This window comes from Macrobrachium rosenbergii, chromosome 51, assembly GCF_040412425.1.
Source record: "Macrobrachium rosenbergii isolate ZJJX-2024 chromosome 51, ASM4041242v1, whole genome shotgun sequence".
NCBI lineage: Eukaryota > Metazoa > Arthropoda > Malacostraca > Decapoda > Palaemonidae > Macrobrachium > Macrobrachium rosenbergii.
In genome coordinates, this window is record NC_089791.1 from 24694536 (window position 1) to 24712338 (window position 17803).

General features: G+C 36.1%; 1 protein-coding gene across 1 annotated transcript in view; it reads right to left on the reverse strand.

The window, feature by feature from the left end:
* LOC136833226 (protein sax-3-like) overlaps positions 1 to 13401 on the reverse strand; it is a 40901-nt gene extending 27500 nt beyond the window's left edge. The window contains exon 1 of the mRNA XM_067095098.1: positions 12979 to 13401. Coding sequence (XP_066951199.1) covers positions 12979 to 13030 — 52 coding nt within the window. The 5' untranslated portion in view covers positions 13031 to 13401. The remainder of the gene's footprint in view (positions 1 to 12978) is intronic.
* Between the last annotated feature and the right edge of the window lie 4402 nt (positions 13402 to 17803).

A 17803-nucleotide genomic window follows, 5' to 3' on the forward strand; every position in this document is an offset into this window, starting at 1 on the left:
CTGTGCCAAATTGCTTCCATGATGGTCAGCAGAGCGCTAGACAATGACTTCTCTCGTATTCCTTCCACCATCACCCATTTAGGGAATTGGAATTTTCACCCGAAGAAAGTTGGAACACATGGGGATGCTGCTCAAAATCGTCTTCAGCCATCCTCCCCAGGTGTTCCTGAACGAATCCAGAACACGTCCCACTAACTTGTTATACGGCCTTACGGTCCCATGAGATCATTTTCTACTGTAAGGAATTTTGACTGCGCCTCTCTCTCTCTCTCTCTCTCTCTCTCTCTCTCTCTCTCTCTCTCTCTCTCTCTCTCTCTCTCTCATCATTTGAGTCACCTTATGTACTTTCTCCCCAAAATAATATTAAGTTGTAGAAACTCACATGTCTGTGAAGGATCCTATTAGCCTCAGGGTATACTTCTTTATATGCTGAGTAAGATAAAGATGTATTTATTAACATCATGGAGAATAAAGGATAGTAGAAAAGAAAAAAAATATATTGTAGGCTTCTGTCCATATGATCCCAAAAAACATTTGTGTATATGTGTTTGAAGTCATGTCGGAAGCACAGAATTTTTTTGTTGTAATGGTCATGAGTTGGTCTGGCAATTTTGCGGATTGCATATGTAAATTGTTAGGATCAGCTTGAATTTATTCAGTTACACTTTTTCGAACTTTTCGACTTTCTTTGCCACATTCAAAAGGATCATGTGCGGAATCAGAAATTTCCATGGTGCTTTCCAAAGGCTGTGAAACATTACGCTGAAAATTGTCATGTTTCTTAAGTATATATATATATATATATATATATATATATATATATATATATATATATATATATATATATATATATATATATATATATACATATATATATATATATATATATATATATATATATATATATATATATATATATATATATATATAATACACACACACACACCAAATCAGGTTGCAATTGGTTATGGGTGAAGTTAACATTTAAAATTCTTCTAGGCAAAATGAGATAACACAAAGATCGCCAAAATATTGTAGATTTGCTCATTACAACAGAAGACACGGCTCTCTCTCTCTCTCTCTCATCAGTTCTGGTTTATCCCAGGTTAGGGAACTCAATTGCCCATCCCGTCGGCCCTTGGTGTTCAAAAAAAAAAAAATAATATAAAGTTAATGAACATTCAAATTGCAAAAACTGGGACTCGCAGATCCTTTTAACGACTGCAGTAATCTTGGCATGGCGAGAACGCGCCAAATTGTGTCCGGCCGTCCATTCCAACACTTGTTTTTATTAGCTACGTTGTAACCAACGAGGACTCCTGGTGCGTCTTAGATTTGTCTCGGTGCCTTCAAGAGCGTCACCTGACTTTCTCCTCTTCCTCCAACTTTCCCCTTCCCCCCATCCCCCATCTCGCTCCTCTTCGTCCTTCTCTCTTTACATTTACCTCTTCCCCATCCGTTGTTATTTTGGGGTCTAAGTTTACCCAGACATGTACAATTTACCTAATAGGCTCACTCCTTGAAGTTTCCTTTAGACTCCTCGGAGTTTCCTTTAGACTCCTTAGAGTTTCCTTTAGACCCCTTGGAGTTTCCTTTAGACCCCTAGGAGTTTCCTTTAGACTCCTTGAAGTTTCCTTTAGACTCCTTGGAGTTTCCTTTAGACTCCTTTGAGTTTAGTTTAGACTCCTTGAAGTTTCCTTTAGACTCCTTTGAGTTCCTTCAGACTCCTTGAAGTTTCCTTTAGACTCCTTGGATTTTCCTTTAAGACTCCATGAAGTTTCCTTTAGACTCCTTGAAGTTTCCTTTAGACTCCTTGGAGTTTAGTTTAGACTCCTTGGAGTTTAGTTTAGACTCCTTAAAGTTTCGTTTAGACTCCTTTGAGTTCCCTTTAGACTCCTTGAAGTTTCCTTCAGACTCCTTGAAGTTTCCTTTAGACTCCTTGGAGTTTCCTTTAGACTCCTTGCAGTTTCCTTTAGACTCCTTGCAGTTTCCTGTAGATTCCTTGGAGTTTCCTTTAGACTTCTTTGAGTTTCCTTTAGACTCCTTGGAATTTCCTTCACACTCCTTGGAGTTTCTTTGTAGACTCCTCGAAGTTTCCTTTAGACTCCTTGGAGTTTCTTCGTAGACTCCTTGATGCTTTGTCTAGACTCCTTAGGGGGTACTTTTTCAGACTCCTTGCTGCGAGTCTCGAAAGCCAGACTCCGTGCCGGGGACTTGAGATTATATTTTTCCTGCCTTGTTATTTTATTTTATTTTTTCTCTGGGAGTCCAGTTCCGAGTCGTATTTGTACTGCGACTTCAAGAAGTGTCGCCTTTGCTAAAAGGAAAAAGAGAAAGTCTTTAATTAATGGGTAGGAAATATTTCCAATTAATGGCATATAAAGGTGAGGGCCGAAAAGAATACCTGATACTGGTCTTGTGTGTTATTATCTCGAAATTCTCTCTCTCTCTCTCTCTCTCTCTCTCTCTCTCTGGGGGCCGGAAAGAATACCTGATACTGGCCTTCTGTATTACCTCGAAATTTTCTCTCTCTCTCTCTCTCTCTCTCTCTCTCTCTCTCTCTCTCTCTCTCTCTCTCTCTCTCTCTCAGAGGGCCGAAAAGAATACCTGATACCTGGCCTTCTGTATTGCCTCGCAATTTCTCTCTCTCTCTCTCTCTCTCTCTCTCTCTCTCTCTCTCTCTCTCTCTCGAAAAGAATACCTGATACTGGCTGCCCCCTCTCTCTCTCTCTCTCTCTCTCTCTCTCTCTCTCTCTCTCTACCTCTCTCTGGGAGCCAAAAAGACTGGTCTTGATACCCCTCTCTCTCTCTCTCTCTCTCTCTCTCTCTCTCTCTCTCTCTCTCTCTCTCTCTCTCTCTCTGTAATTCCCTTCATATATAGGTCGTGAGCGTCCAAGTTCCCAAACTAAATTTGAGGCAACTCCAAAAAAAAAAAAAAAGGCCTAATCATAAAAGAAATAGATGAAGGGGGAAACAAAGGTAAACTTCGCTTTGTTTTATGACCCTATTATGTTTTTCCTTCGTTAATTACAAAGACGTAGTGGCGCAGTTAATTTGAGGCCACCGGAAAAAATGCCGCAGGTTCGTATATGCCAACAGTAATGATGGCGTTAATTAATTCGCCGCGTTTCCCCCGCTACGAAAACCGAGCTATAATGGGCCGAGAGTTTGCAGGAGCAGGAGATGGATGTGGTATTCGCAATACACATGCGTACTTACATACGTATATATGTGTATGTGTGTATGCATATATGTGCATTGCGAATGGCATATTCATCTTCTCTTTTAAACTCTCGGTCCGTTGTAGCTTGGTTTTCTTAGCACACGCACGCACACACACATATGTACTGTATGTATGTATATATATATATATATATATATATATATATATATATATATATATATATATATATATATATATATATATATATTACTAAAGGACCTCATTCAAACTGGATGGTATCTCCATTAGATACCATCCAGTTTGAATGAGGTCCTTTAGTAATTCTACTAATGCACAGAACAATTGTGTATGTAATAAAGTTATATATATGTATATATATATATATTATATATATATATATATATATATATACTTGATAATGAGGACTCTTTGTCCAGGAAAGCTTGTAACTTTTTCTGAATAAATGCTCCATTAGATACCATCCAGTTTGAATGAGGTCCTGTTAGTAATTCTACTAATGCACAGAACAATTGTGTATGGATAAAGTTAATATATATATATATATATATATATATATATATATATATATATATATATATATATATATATATATATATATATATATATATATATATATATATATATATGTATATATCTATATACAGTTATATATATATATATATATATATATATATATATATATATATATATATATATTAGGACATGCTTTATTAACATTCTGACCTCAAAATACCCTCCCACCCACCCACCCCCGAAAATGAGACGGAGAGATAGAGAGATTGATGAATATTCCATTCGTCAGCTCACCTCCTTCCTAGCCTCGTCCGTCGCCTTTTAACTGGAAATGAATTTACATAGAGTTCGGAGCCTCAAAAAAGATAGGGCCATTTTGCATATGCCCTCACCACCCCCCACCTCCACCCCCCCACCCCCGGGGGCCATATTTACGTGGCCCTCCCTCCCAATCTAAATCCGGTTTCTTCCAATTTTCATTAACCGGGAATGCCTGCCTCTCCGCGTTCTTGCCTCACCGTGCAGTCTCCAAAATAAAGGAAAATGAAGGGGGAGTGGACAAAAAAAAAATAAATAAATAAAATAAATCCAGCCCAATTGAGGCCTTTAACATTCCGGGCGAAAGCCTAAGTGATCTACTGGAAGCCTCAGTCATTCTGGTGGAAATTCGGCTTTGCATTATGTATGTATGTATGTATGTATGTATGTATGTATGTATGTATGTATGTATATTTTATATATATATATATATATATATATATATATATATATATATATATATATATATATATATATATATATATATATATATATATATATATATATATATATATATATATATATATATGTGTGTGTGTGTGTGTGTGTGTGTGTGTGTGTGTATATATGTGTGTATGTATATATGAGTATATGTTTGTATGTATGTATTTACTTATGTCTGTATGTTTGTGTGTTCATAATTATTATCTGGATTAGTATTCTTGTCCAGAATCTGATGTAAAAAAAAAAGATATGAAAATAGAAAAATTGGTGGAACTTTTCAACGCCATCTTCCCTCGAAAGTCGAAATTTGGAAAAGTGAAAAGTTCACTCGCCACTTAAACTTGGAAAAAGAGTAAAAATATAAAATTTCAACTTTTCCTTGTGATTCCTGAGAAAGTTTTAAAAGAATGTAAATACATAAATATGATGACTTAGAAAGAAATAATCGATAATAGAAATATGGAAAATTTAATCTTTTCATCCCTTCATATATTGTGTATAATTTCATTTCCATTTTCATCTTGATATTTATTGTTATTTATTTATGAGTGATATTGAAAAGCAAAGATTTATTTCCAAGTCATTGTGAAAAGTAGTAAATGAGAAATTCTGCTTTTCCTTTTCTTTTGTGAATGAAATTTTGAAAAAATTTAAAATGTTTTTATATATATTATTTAGTAAAAAAAAAAAAAGACAACACCCTGCACGATTCTTGCCTGTAATTGATACAAACAAATTTTATTAATTTTGAATTTTATTTATTTTATTTTATTTTTAAGATACAAAAGCGAGTAGTTCCCAGAATGTCCATAATTGATTGGATAAAGATTGAAAAATAAAATGGTTTCCGCTGTACAATTATTGTATGATTATTCATCGGATAAAGTTTAGATATATATATATATATATATATATATATATATATATATATATATATATATATATATATATATATTATATAATTTATATGTACAGTATACTGTATATACAAATACATAAATTTATATATATATATATATATATATATATATATATATATATATATATATATAACCTATATATATATTTATTTATTTATTATATAGAAAGTTGCCGCTTTACGATCTTTCATCAATGACGAATTCGACGGAGACGCAATTCAGTCACATCTCAAAATTCAAAGGTCGAGTGGCGCCACATTCCATATTCATATTCATATTCGATCTCTGCTATTTCTGTTGGAAGTCGAGAATGAATTATTTTTTGTCTAACAATATGAATGCATGACTTTTTAAGAGTACAGTTATTTTTAAGAGTCGAAATTAGTTATTTTTTTAATGATGAGAATGAATGAACTAAAAAAAAAGACATGAATGAATCAATTTTTCATCAGTCGAAAATTAGTTTAGTTAAGTTGATAATGAATGAATTTTTAAATAGTCAAGTATTAAAGTTTCGTAAAATCTGAGATCAGATACATTTTTCAATTCATTAACGAATTAATTTTGTTCGAAATCGAGGTGGGTAATAATTTCTATTTTTAATATAACTTCCTTCATCGCACAGAAGTTGATTACATTTTTGTTAAATTAATAATGAATGAATTTTTAAATAGTCAGGCATTAAAGTTTCGTAAAATCTGAGATCAAATATATTTTTCAGTTCATTAATGAATATTTTTCCTAAATCCAGTTGGGTAATAACTTCAGTTTTTAATCTAATTTCTTTCACAGCACAGAAGTTGATTACATTTAAGTAGCCACCACAGCCACTTGGAAGGTTTCCTGTAATGTACCCTCGGCTACGCAGTATCACGTATCATTAGAATTATGTGACATTTATGATTTCTTTACGATTTAGGAGTCTTTTAGCCAAGACGTGACAACTAGGTCGTTATAGCTCAATCCCACTGAAAGCATTTTCTCACAAAAACTATCTTTTTAAATTATTATTTTTTTATTTTCATTCTGGTTTCTTAATTACTTGTAAAGTAGGATCTAAGTCTTTCTATTTTTTCTTCTTTGTTATTTCTCTTTTTATTGCCAATCGAATGGAAAACGTTGTTAGGTTTTTCTTGTTTTTTTTTTTTATGTTTATGATTCAGCCATTCTATGCAATTTCGGTGACGTATGACGTTTGTTCATTCATCTCTACACTATAATTATATTTATATTTATTCAGTGTGTACATTTTCCATCTACTTTTGTTTTCTATTCTTGCGGTCTTCGAAGACTAAAGTATCAGTGTAAATAAATAATGTGGGAAACATGGTATATGAAACACTCAGGAGCTCTCTCTCTCTCTCTCTCTCTCTCTCTCTCTCTCTCTCTCTCTCTCTCTCTCTCTCTCTCTCTCTCTCATGAAAATAAGCCTAACTGATCCGCCTGATACTAGGTATGTTGTGTGGATGACAGAAAGTATATAAAACAAAGTAAATAGGTAAACAAATAAACAGTAGATCCAATCACAAATAAACAAAACCCGGCATCTGTTTACAACCAGACAAGCCCATAATAATAATAATAATAATAATAATAATAATAATAATAATAATAATAATAATAATAATCTGTATTTCATCTCAGGGCCATATACATGGAATATGCAAAGTAGAGACAATAATACAACAAACACAATCTGGATACGTAAGCACCCTCGTACATCACACTGTTCACATCAAATTTCATAAAAAGTATATATAATATAATGGCGCCGTTGAACCCCTCATAACCAACAATAGCCACTTGACGTTTTTGGGAACGGTTGTAATGTCTTCATACTCGCAAAGTCACACACAAAAGTCACTTGACAAGTAGAAAGCAACAAGAAAAGCGACAAGAAGAGCCACCGTTCTTCATCTTCCACGCACCGTCCTTCCACGAACTCCCAGCGAGACCCTTCCTCGCCCTACCCCAGGGGAACGCCGTGTTTTGCACCCCGTCCTCCATCCTCCGTAGATGCTATTAACGAGGTCCTGGCAGCCCTAAACGAGATCCTAGCCCTAAACAAGGTCCTGCTCCTAATCCCCGTGTAATACACTTGCATTATGTTCTATGCCATACTTCATAACTTTGCGAGACACTCGGACATTTCCTTGTTCTGTGCATCTACAGTAATCCTTCACTGACACTTCCAAGTGGTTTCTTGCCGTATGTAAATAAATGAATTGGTACTAACATCTTATTCTTCCACCTATTCTTTGGCATTCGCACTCACACCTATCCTATTTTTGTCTTTATCCTAACAAACGTTTTGCCATTTCTTGTTTTATTCCTAATCCTTCATAGACAGTTCCAAGTAGTTTCTTGCCTTATTTATGAGTCAGTACTAACACCATATATTTCTACCTATTCTCTGGCCCTTGAACAAACACCCACCCTATTCTTGTCTTTATCCTATCAGTTTCTCGCCATATCCCCGAGACTCAGCGTATTCCTCACCCTATCCTTTTTTGCTTGCGGACGATTCCAGCCTATTCCTAATTCTGTCTCAAATCCCTCGTAAACATTCTCCAGCTTTCTCCTGGTCTTATCCAGCGCAGACAAATAACTCTACGTTCTATCGGCTGTCTGTCACAGATAATTCCCGCGTATTCTTCGCTTTACCCCTTATCTTTCGTAGATTCTTTCCAAATATTATTTGCCCTATCTTTTGTCCTTCTTGTCCAGCCTCAGCCTATTCCTCAGTTATTCGTATCCCGCTTTTACCTTCCCTATTGAGCTCCTCATTTTGTTCCCCATCTTTCGTAGATACTCGAAACTCACTTTTTGGCCAATAACCTGATTCCCATAAAATCACTTACTGTACTGTACATAGTTCATTGCCGTATCTCTTACCCCTTGCTATCACTTCTGGCATTTTTCTAACACTTGTCCCTCATCCGTTTCATACATTTTTAAACATATCGCTCGCTTTTATCTTATATCTTGTCACTTTTAAACACTATAATCACTATTTCCTATCCATCGAAGATATTCCTCTCACCGTTCCTGTCCCATCTTGATATTCCTAATTCCTCGTCGAGTCCCTAAACTATTCTCTGTCCCGTTCCGATCCATTCAAGAGAATCTTACTTTATGACTCGTCCCATTGGGTATACTACATTGATTCTCGCTACAGGTATATTCTTATTCCTTCCGGGCACTCCTAACCTAACCCATTCCATCTCCTTCGCAGATAACCCCTACGTGTTTCCTCTCCTGAATTGATTCTCAATATATTTCTTATTCGTTCTGGGCGCTCCTAACTTATCCCATCCCATCTCCTTCGCAGGAAACCCCTACTTATTCCTCTCTATCCCAATCGTAAACTATCTGTTCCTATCCAGAATTGATTCTCACTTTATTTCTTGTCCCTCCTGGTTCCCCACCAAAATCACTTTCATGCATCATAATAAATTTTTCATGTAACCTAACCATCTCACAGACTCTATCAACATAAAGCTACGGGCTGCTCTAGGAGCAAGAGCCCGTGCTGGCACAAGGCCAGCTAAGTCTGAAACAACAACAACAATCCTTCTGGGCGCTCCTAACTATCCCATCCCATCCCCTTCCCAGGAAACTCCTACTTATTCTCACCATCCCATTCGTAAACTATCTATTCCTGCCATGAATTGATTCTCACTATATTTATTCCTTCTGGGCACTCGTAAACTATCCTATCCCATCTCCTTCATAGGACACCCCAACTTGTTCCTCTCCATCACGTTCTTAAACTATTTATTCCAACCCTGAATTGATTTTCACTATATTCCTTATCCTTCTGAGCACTCTTAACCTATCCCCCATCTCCTTCGTAGGAAGCCTCTCCTTCCTATTCGTAAACTATCTGTTCCTATCCTGAATTGATTATCACTATACTTCTCCTATTCCTTCCGGGCAATCCTAACTTATCCCATCCCATCTCCTACGCAAGAAACCCCTACTTATTCCTCTCCATACCATTCGAAAACACATATTCCTATTCCCTGCCACTCGCAGACAGTCCTAACCTACCCTTCGACTTATCCCCTAGCCCACATGGAACAGCGACGGACGGAAAGTCTTAAGCCCCACCTGGGTAACCTTGAGGTGCTTTGTATGCCCAAACCCCCACCATACCTCCTGAGGGCTAACCAGGGTTCAGGAAGGTCACTTGGTATGGGTACACGATTCTCTCGCTTTAGAACTCAGTGGGATAAATCTTCGAAACATTAGTCATTCTCTCTCTCTCTCTCTCTCTCTCTCTCTCTCATTTTACCGTTCCAATATTTCTGTAAGACTACCGTATGATAAATCTTCAAAAGATAAGACTCCTCTATGATAAATCTTCTCTCTAAGTTCTCTCTCTCTCTCTCTCTCTCTCTCTCTCTTTCTCTCTCTCTCTCTCTCTCGAACACAGTTTACCATTCTAATATTCCTTTAAGACTCAGTAGGATAAATCTTCAAAACATAAGTTCTCTCTCCTCTCTCTCTCTCTCTCTCTCTCTCTCTCTCTCTCTCTCTCTCTCTCTCTCTCTCTCTCTCTTCTCGCAGACACGCACACTGTGACGTGAAAATATAAATGTAGTGGCTATAGAACCAACGGTATGCGTTTCAAAATATATTATTATTGCACTCCGTTAAAAAAATCATTTTGAGAGTCGTGAAAATGTCACCATGTCAGGAATTAAAGATGCCTGTTTAAAAGTAGAAATGACAATTTTCAGATTAGGGTTAAAATCCGTAATGTTAGAAAATACACTTTTGGGATTAGGGTTAAAATCCGTAATGTTCAAAAACTCTTGTATTGTCCAAGAAGCGTATTTCAGATTCGAGAAGTGATTTTATGAATGCAAATTGTAATCAGAACGAAAGCTTAAAAATAATTCACAGAGTGTAATCAAATCATGGTTAAGTGTAGTTCTGCAGTTCAAGAAATGAATATTAGTACATACAGTAACAGAGGAGTGGTAAAATATTAAAACCATTTAAAGCTAAGGTTATATTTTTAAACCTGAGAGACTGAAAAACAATCAGCATCAAAATTGTTAAATTACTCTGAAGATGCCGAAATTATGAAAATTGCTTACAAATTCCAACGAGATTGTCAAGGCAGAGTCTCAAAAGTAAACCATAATTACTGTGGGCGCTTTATGTTGATTTTAAAGAAATGATTTATACCAAAATTTTATGAAAAGCAAGGAACCTAAAACAAAGGAACTTGATTTCGAGCCAGAAATATAACATGTCACATCGAATTATTTTAGAAGGGACTGTATGTATAATAAATGATAAATAATAAAAGGATTTCCTAATCCCTTTGCTTTCTTGACATGTATAATTTCTGTTGGGTGTGTATGGGTGTTTTTGGCTTATATATTTCGATTTATTATTCTTTTATTATATATGCAGTAAACAAAACCACTTTAATTCCAGTAATGCTGGACCTTGGAATATTTCCCCTGGACCCACCCACATATGTTGGTTGCGCATGAGAGGAATTCGAAAAACGTTAATTTTATTTTTAGCGTATGTGTCAGAGCGATTTTTCTAAACATATTACAAATTGAAATCAAAAGAAATTAATATTATAATTAATTAGGCTAAAAAGTGTTTCTTGAAATCAGGACACTTTGCTCTGTTATAATTTTTAAAGTGAATGTGATTTTCCTTTCTTGAGATAATACAGAGATTCTTGTTTAGGGAAGTGCTAATTTTCCTAATGACTGGTATCGCAAATTATAATATTAAACGAAGCCTTAAAATATTTACTGCACTGCAGAACACCGTTTTGTTTGAATATCATTAACCCACATTCATAGGGTTTCCTCATTCTTACAATTTAAATAATATTAAGAGGTTTACAGTTTTTTTAAAGATTTAATTGATAGGTAAATATTCCTCTCGTTCCTTTTGTGGATATTTATTTTCATGCGAGTGTGAATGTATGTATGTATGCATGTATGTTTACACTGAGGCTGGATACTAGCAACCTTGTATAAATCTTCCGAGACAGAAAGGCATCACTGTGTGACATCTAACCCTTTGAGAAGCAAATGATGGTCGCAGAAATATAAATGAAAGCCCGTGTATGTGAGGGAATGTGATTGCATGTTTGTGCACGGTTATATACATGTGAATATGCATGTTGCATATAAAAAAAAAGACCATTGCCAAGAAGAGTCCTCCCTGCCGTGTTGCCCATCACATCTCTCTCTCTCTCTCTCTCTCTCTCTCTCTCTCTCTCTCTCTCTCTCTCTCTCTCTCGTGTACGTGCTACCAGCTGTGCATGCACTTGAATAACGCAATAATAAAAGAAGACTTGTGGAGAATGAACCCTCCTTTTGTATACCCGTGGCAAAAATTGTTTTTCCCCCTCTGTGATCTTGAATGCGACCTCACTCAAGGAAGAAATAACCCGCAGAGTTTTCCCCCGTTTCCATACTGTATGCCTTTCTTTTTTTTTTTTTTTCTTTCTTAGTGCTTTTGCTCTCTGTCCTTTCCATGTTTTTGGGGGGTTAGTTCTTATCTATTGTTTCAGTGACGGCAAAGCTGAGTGCTCTTTCCTTCTGGGAGGGAATGAGGGCTACGTATCGGTTTAGGTTCTGGCTGTGTGTGTGTGGGAGAGGTTTGGTTGACGTCGATGGTTCATGTAAAGCTTTACAGTGCTGGACATGAGATTACTTTATTCCCTCAATCAATGACATCTTAAAATAATATTAAAACTAATTCGTTAGGAAATGGATGTCCTGTAAAAGAAGAAAAATCAATGTGACAGTTCGTGTTTGTCAATCACGACGTAAACATCCCGTAGAGTTTTGATCTCCTCGGTTTTATGTTTCATTATTGTGTATCAAATTGCTAACGTTAATCAAGATTGGCGGTCGTCGGGGCATGATATCTTCAAAAACCTTCGTTTTACGAAGGGAGGCTTCGGCCTGATCAGTGCTTGTTTCTTATTCAGAAGCGAGTTCAAGGGAGTAGGCCTAATATGATCAAATTTGTTTGGATTAGGCCTATGCAAAATATTTTTGAAGCCGACCAGGTCGGGGTTTTCGTATTATGAAGTTATTGATTCAAATTCTTAGTTCTTTTAGGTCAGTTTCTGAGCTTTCCGGGACTGTTGCATTGAATTAGAGCTTTCTGTCTACTTTTGACTTCAATTAGAGTTAAAATAAGGAAGACCTCTCGAGAGATTCAGCAGCAATCACTATAAACAGCACAAAAGTTAGAAGCATCGGTGTCTATAAAGTTGTGTAACTTGTGACCGGCAGGAGACTTGAGAGATAAACCGCATCGGAAAGTAAAGAACAAACTTCACACTTGTTTCCTCAAACTTTTAAAACATTTGTGAAACTCGAACGGAAAGGTTTGAGAAGTTGACCCAAGTTAAAACAACTTCCCGAAATGCAGATGTACCGAAGCGGACTAACCCTGCGACGGACAATTAAGCCTCAGACGTTCTTAGGAACACTTTGGAAGATAGGCCTCTTAGGGCTGATTCATCTCAAGGCAAGTTAACAACACCAACACCGCAAAATCCATTCGTCTTTCTCTCACCTTCGCTGGATGCTGCGACACCGAAGATGCAGAAGAACAACAAAATATCCATCTTTATGGACTGCACCAACAAACTTCCTCACTTTCCCCTTCGAGCCTATAGAAGAAGAAGCGGTCGCGACTGTGGAAGAAGTCTTTTCACATTCATAATGCATTCAAAGGTCCTCCTCAAAAGTTGGACACGGCCTCGGGATCAGCCATGCCCGTCCGGAAACACTCTCAGGCAACGCGAGAGGCGAAGACGAATTCCTCTAATCACTGATAACAATTGGTAATAGCCACGCGCTCGCCTCTTCCGACGACACTAAAAAGAGCGAAACATCTTGACTCAGTGGAGTCTGGTCTAGTACTGATCCCGCTGGCAGTCAGCTCGCTCAGGCTGAGAGGCTCAGCCGAACATCGAAGTCTTTTTCTTTTTCTTTCTCTCTGTCACCCTGCCAGGCCTGCCTGACTGCTGGTCTCCCCTGCCTGCCCCTTCCTGTTAATGGGGGTATGCATGGGGCCCGTGTCCCACAGATGACCCCCTTCCGCCGTCCCTATGATGGGGGTGTTTAAGGTTGGGCCGGGTTTGGGCATGAGGTGCCCAGAGTGTTTGTCGTGTTCGTAAGGTCTTATAGACGGTCGAATATTTTGTGCGATTGTAACTGCTAAGAGAGGCAATAAACTGTTTACTGCTTTACTGTTTGGAAGCTGTAAAATCCTAGTAAATCCGGACGTTAATTATATAAACATTATTATTGTACACCTTACCGTCGGTCAGCGGAAAATGTTGGGGTATTTGTTTTCGTTTTGTTTTAGATTTTCGTATTGTTTTAGAGCTTCCCGAACGAAGCGTTTGGTGGTCTACTGTCAACTGGGCGAAGGGGGGTGGGTTTTATTCATTCACTCGGAAGGTACAATAAAGAGCGCGTTCAATGGATTGTTGCGGGCACCGTTTGGCTCACCTTGACTACAGATAACTAACGGAGATTCGACCAGTCTTATTTTTAGCCATTCAGCTGCGCATAGAATTTAAAAGGTGCTGTAAGCCACGTCTCGCATCCTGACAGCAGGGCGCATGGAAAGTACTTTTAGTTTCCAAACACCGTTCCAGGAGAAGACAATAAATAGTTACATGAATATTCTTTTATTGTAATAGCCACAATAAGCCGTTAATCTTCCGATTGTCTATTGTTTTTGGATAAGGTTTCCACTGAAAACCTTGAAATCCAGTAGAACTGAATAAACGGATTCCCCCCTCCCATTTTGGATTCGAACCTACATTAGTCAGAAGACCGAGGTGCGAATTAGAAGTCTGAGAACTCTGTGAGGTACTAAAAATAATTTATATAAAATATGAATAACAAGGACATACTTTTATCGATCAACCTAATCATTTAAGTTACTGTTGTATAGGTATCAACATTTGCCATGCAAAAGTAAAGACTTAAAGATTATTAAACATCCTCAAGAATTTTTAATTTTAAAGATTATTAACCTTTCTCAAGAATTTTTAATTTTTCTTTCTCATCCTATTGTGAGAAAGACATGAATGAAAATATTTTAAAATAAAAACAGAGATAAACCTAAGACGACGAATAATCGTAGCTTGCTCCTAATGCTTTATTTTAAAAATCTCGATACTTTTGTGGTGTCAATTTCAATGAGCTGAAGCGAGTTCAATGAAGCTGATGTGATCGTCATACAATGTAAATACAGCAAAAAAAAATCATGTATTAAAAAATCTTTCAAGAGAAAAAAAATGAAACGCATCCACATCATGGAATTAGATAATGAACCCATTTAAAATTGATATTTAATTTCTCAAATAAAAAAATCTTATATATTGAAAAAGTTTTTTAGAGAAGACAAAACATATGCACGTCGTGTACGGTACTTAGAGAATGAACCCGTTTGAAATTGATACTTTACATCTAATTATTATTTTTTTATTTTATTGAGCAGATGAACCCTATTCATATGGAACAAGCCCACGGGGCCGTTGACTTGAAATTCAAGCTTCCAAAGAATTTTGATTTCAACTTCACACCATAGACCCCACACCGCGGCAGTAACTGATCATGATAGAAAGCCAGTAATTTTACATCGGCCAGCCCTGGGGGAGGCGTGAACTCGTGACATCTGAGTGGCATACCAAGACACTAACCACTATACCAGTGACCAGCATTAGTTTTCACTACAAATGACAGTATTTTGACGACGATATTTTGCCGCTTTTCGGTGGCGATGAAGAATTACGCTACCCATTATTCACGAGTAAGACAGTCTGCAGTCCTTAGATATTCAAATTCTTCTCGAAGTTTTCCGTAGCTCTCACAGAACCTTCAACAGCGTTTAAGAACTCTCTCGACTTCCCGTCACGACTGTTTTCAAGTCCTTTTGCATGTTTTTCATTTCCGGGGGCTCCTGGTGAACGTTGTCGCTTTGAAGAATGCGTCGGCGATGTCTCTTACTTTTGGCGTGTTGTAATAAAAGCAAAGTCTTTATTAATTTTAATAAATGCGTAATTAATTCGGAATTCTAGTCATTTGACTCATCCCACACATTCCTAAAAAAAGTAAAAAATGCGCTTCCTTAAAAAAAAGTAAAAAATGCGTTTCCTTCCTTAAAAAAGGAAAAAAAGCTTTTCCTTAAAAAAGCAAAAAATGCGCTTCCTTAAAAAAAGTAAAAAATGCGCTTCCTAAAAAAAAAGAAAAAAAATGCTTCTTCTTAAAAAAAAAAATGTAAAAAAAAAAATGCGCAAAAAATTCTTAAAAAAAAAAAGTAAAAAAGTAAAAATGCGCTTCCTTAAAAAAAAAAAAGTAAAAATGCTAATAAAGTTTCTTCGGCGCATTCGGGTTTTCATTACAGCCGCTACAGAGTTTAATAAAGGTCACGGGAAAATAGGTCCTTTTGGTGGCCTCGGTATAGTGCTGTATGAGCCGAGGCCCATGAAACTTTAACCACTGCCCGGTGGTGGCCTATCCTGTATCGTTGCCAGAAGCACGATTATGGCTAACTTTAACATTGAATAAAATTAAAACTACTGAGGCTAGATGGCTGTAATTTGGTATGTTTGATGATTATTGTTGAATGATGAACATACCAGTTTGCAGCCCTCAAACCTCAGTAGTTTTTAAGATCTGAGGGCGGACAGAAAAAGTGCGGACGGACAGACAAAACCGGCACAATAGTTTTCTTTTACAGAAAACTAAAATTAGTACGCTGACAGCTGACAGCTGACATTGCTGTGAAGAAGACATGTGGACCAGATATAAACAGACGTTATGGTTGCACCGGCGAATGCGTTTATTCAGATAGTTTTGCTCTTAAATGCTCTCTCCAGTTTGCTAGAACTTCTTTGCTCGTTGACTCTCCTAACACCGTATTATTTTTACAGATACGTCTGTTACCTGTCATCATTATTTCATCCCTCTTATGTATGTATGTATGTATGGATGTGTATATATATACACACACATATATATATACATACTCTATGTATGTATTATTATTTCATATATATATTTTTATATATACACATATATATATATATATACTATATATATATATATATATATATTTAATATACTCGAGGGATGAAATAATATATTATATAATAACATATATATATATATATATATATATATATATATATACACTATTACCTGTCATTATTATTTCATTCCTCGTATATGTTATATTTATATATATGTATATATATATAAAATATATATACGACGGATGAAATAATAATGATATATATATATAGTAATGTACGTATATGTATATGTAAATAATATATATATATATATATATATATATATATATATATATATATATATATATATATATATATAGTATATATATATACGAGAATTAAATAATAATTGTAATAGAGTATATATGTATGTATATATATATATATATATATATATATATATATATACATATATATATATATAATATACATGTATGTGTGTGTGTGTGTATATATATGTGTGTATGTATATATGTATATATGACTCGATCATACTAAAATTACTTCGAGTTAAGTCCATAAGCGTTGAAGCTCTTCCGCAAAAAAGAAAAAAAGACGATGAAATATAATAAAACATTCAACAGCGCTGCAACTATTATATTTGGAAACTGACTTGAAACTGTAAGTAAGAGTTTCTGATGTGGGTTATGATTAAAGTTATTAACGTTTTATTTTAATTATTTACTGAAAATAAATGCGTTTTTTGGAAAGTCCTTGAACAAGTTGAAACAGTTGTGGGCTTCATATTTAGTTTTCGTGTCTGTATTTTGACCGTTTTGACAAAAATCCAAATTCTGATCTATTTCTAATATAAATGTTCTTCATTGGAGGGGTGGTTAGAGCTCATGGCTAGCACGCTGTTGGCCCAGCGTTCGACTCTCCGACCGGCCAATGAAGAATTAGAGGAATTTATTTCTGGCGATAAAAATTCATTTCTCGTCATAATGTGGTTCGGATTCCACAATAAACTGTAGGTCCCGTTGCAAGGTAACCAGCTGGTTCTTAGCCACGTAAAATAAATCTAATCCTTCGGGCCAGCCCTAGGAGAGCTGTTAATCAGCTCAGTGGTCTGTTTAAACTAAGATATACTTAACCTTATAATATAAATAATGAAAGAACAAGACCCCATTGTTACTAGAGAAGAACCGATGGGTCATCCCCAGTCTGTTCATTTATGCAGTTCATTTTTCTTTGTTTCTCCCTCGTTCTACTTACCCCTAGTCTTAGTTGGCGATTGTCTGAGTTCTGTATTAATTTTGCACGTCGTTCTGAGGCACAATTCATTTACCTTTATGATGGCTCTAG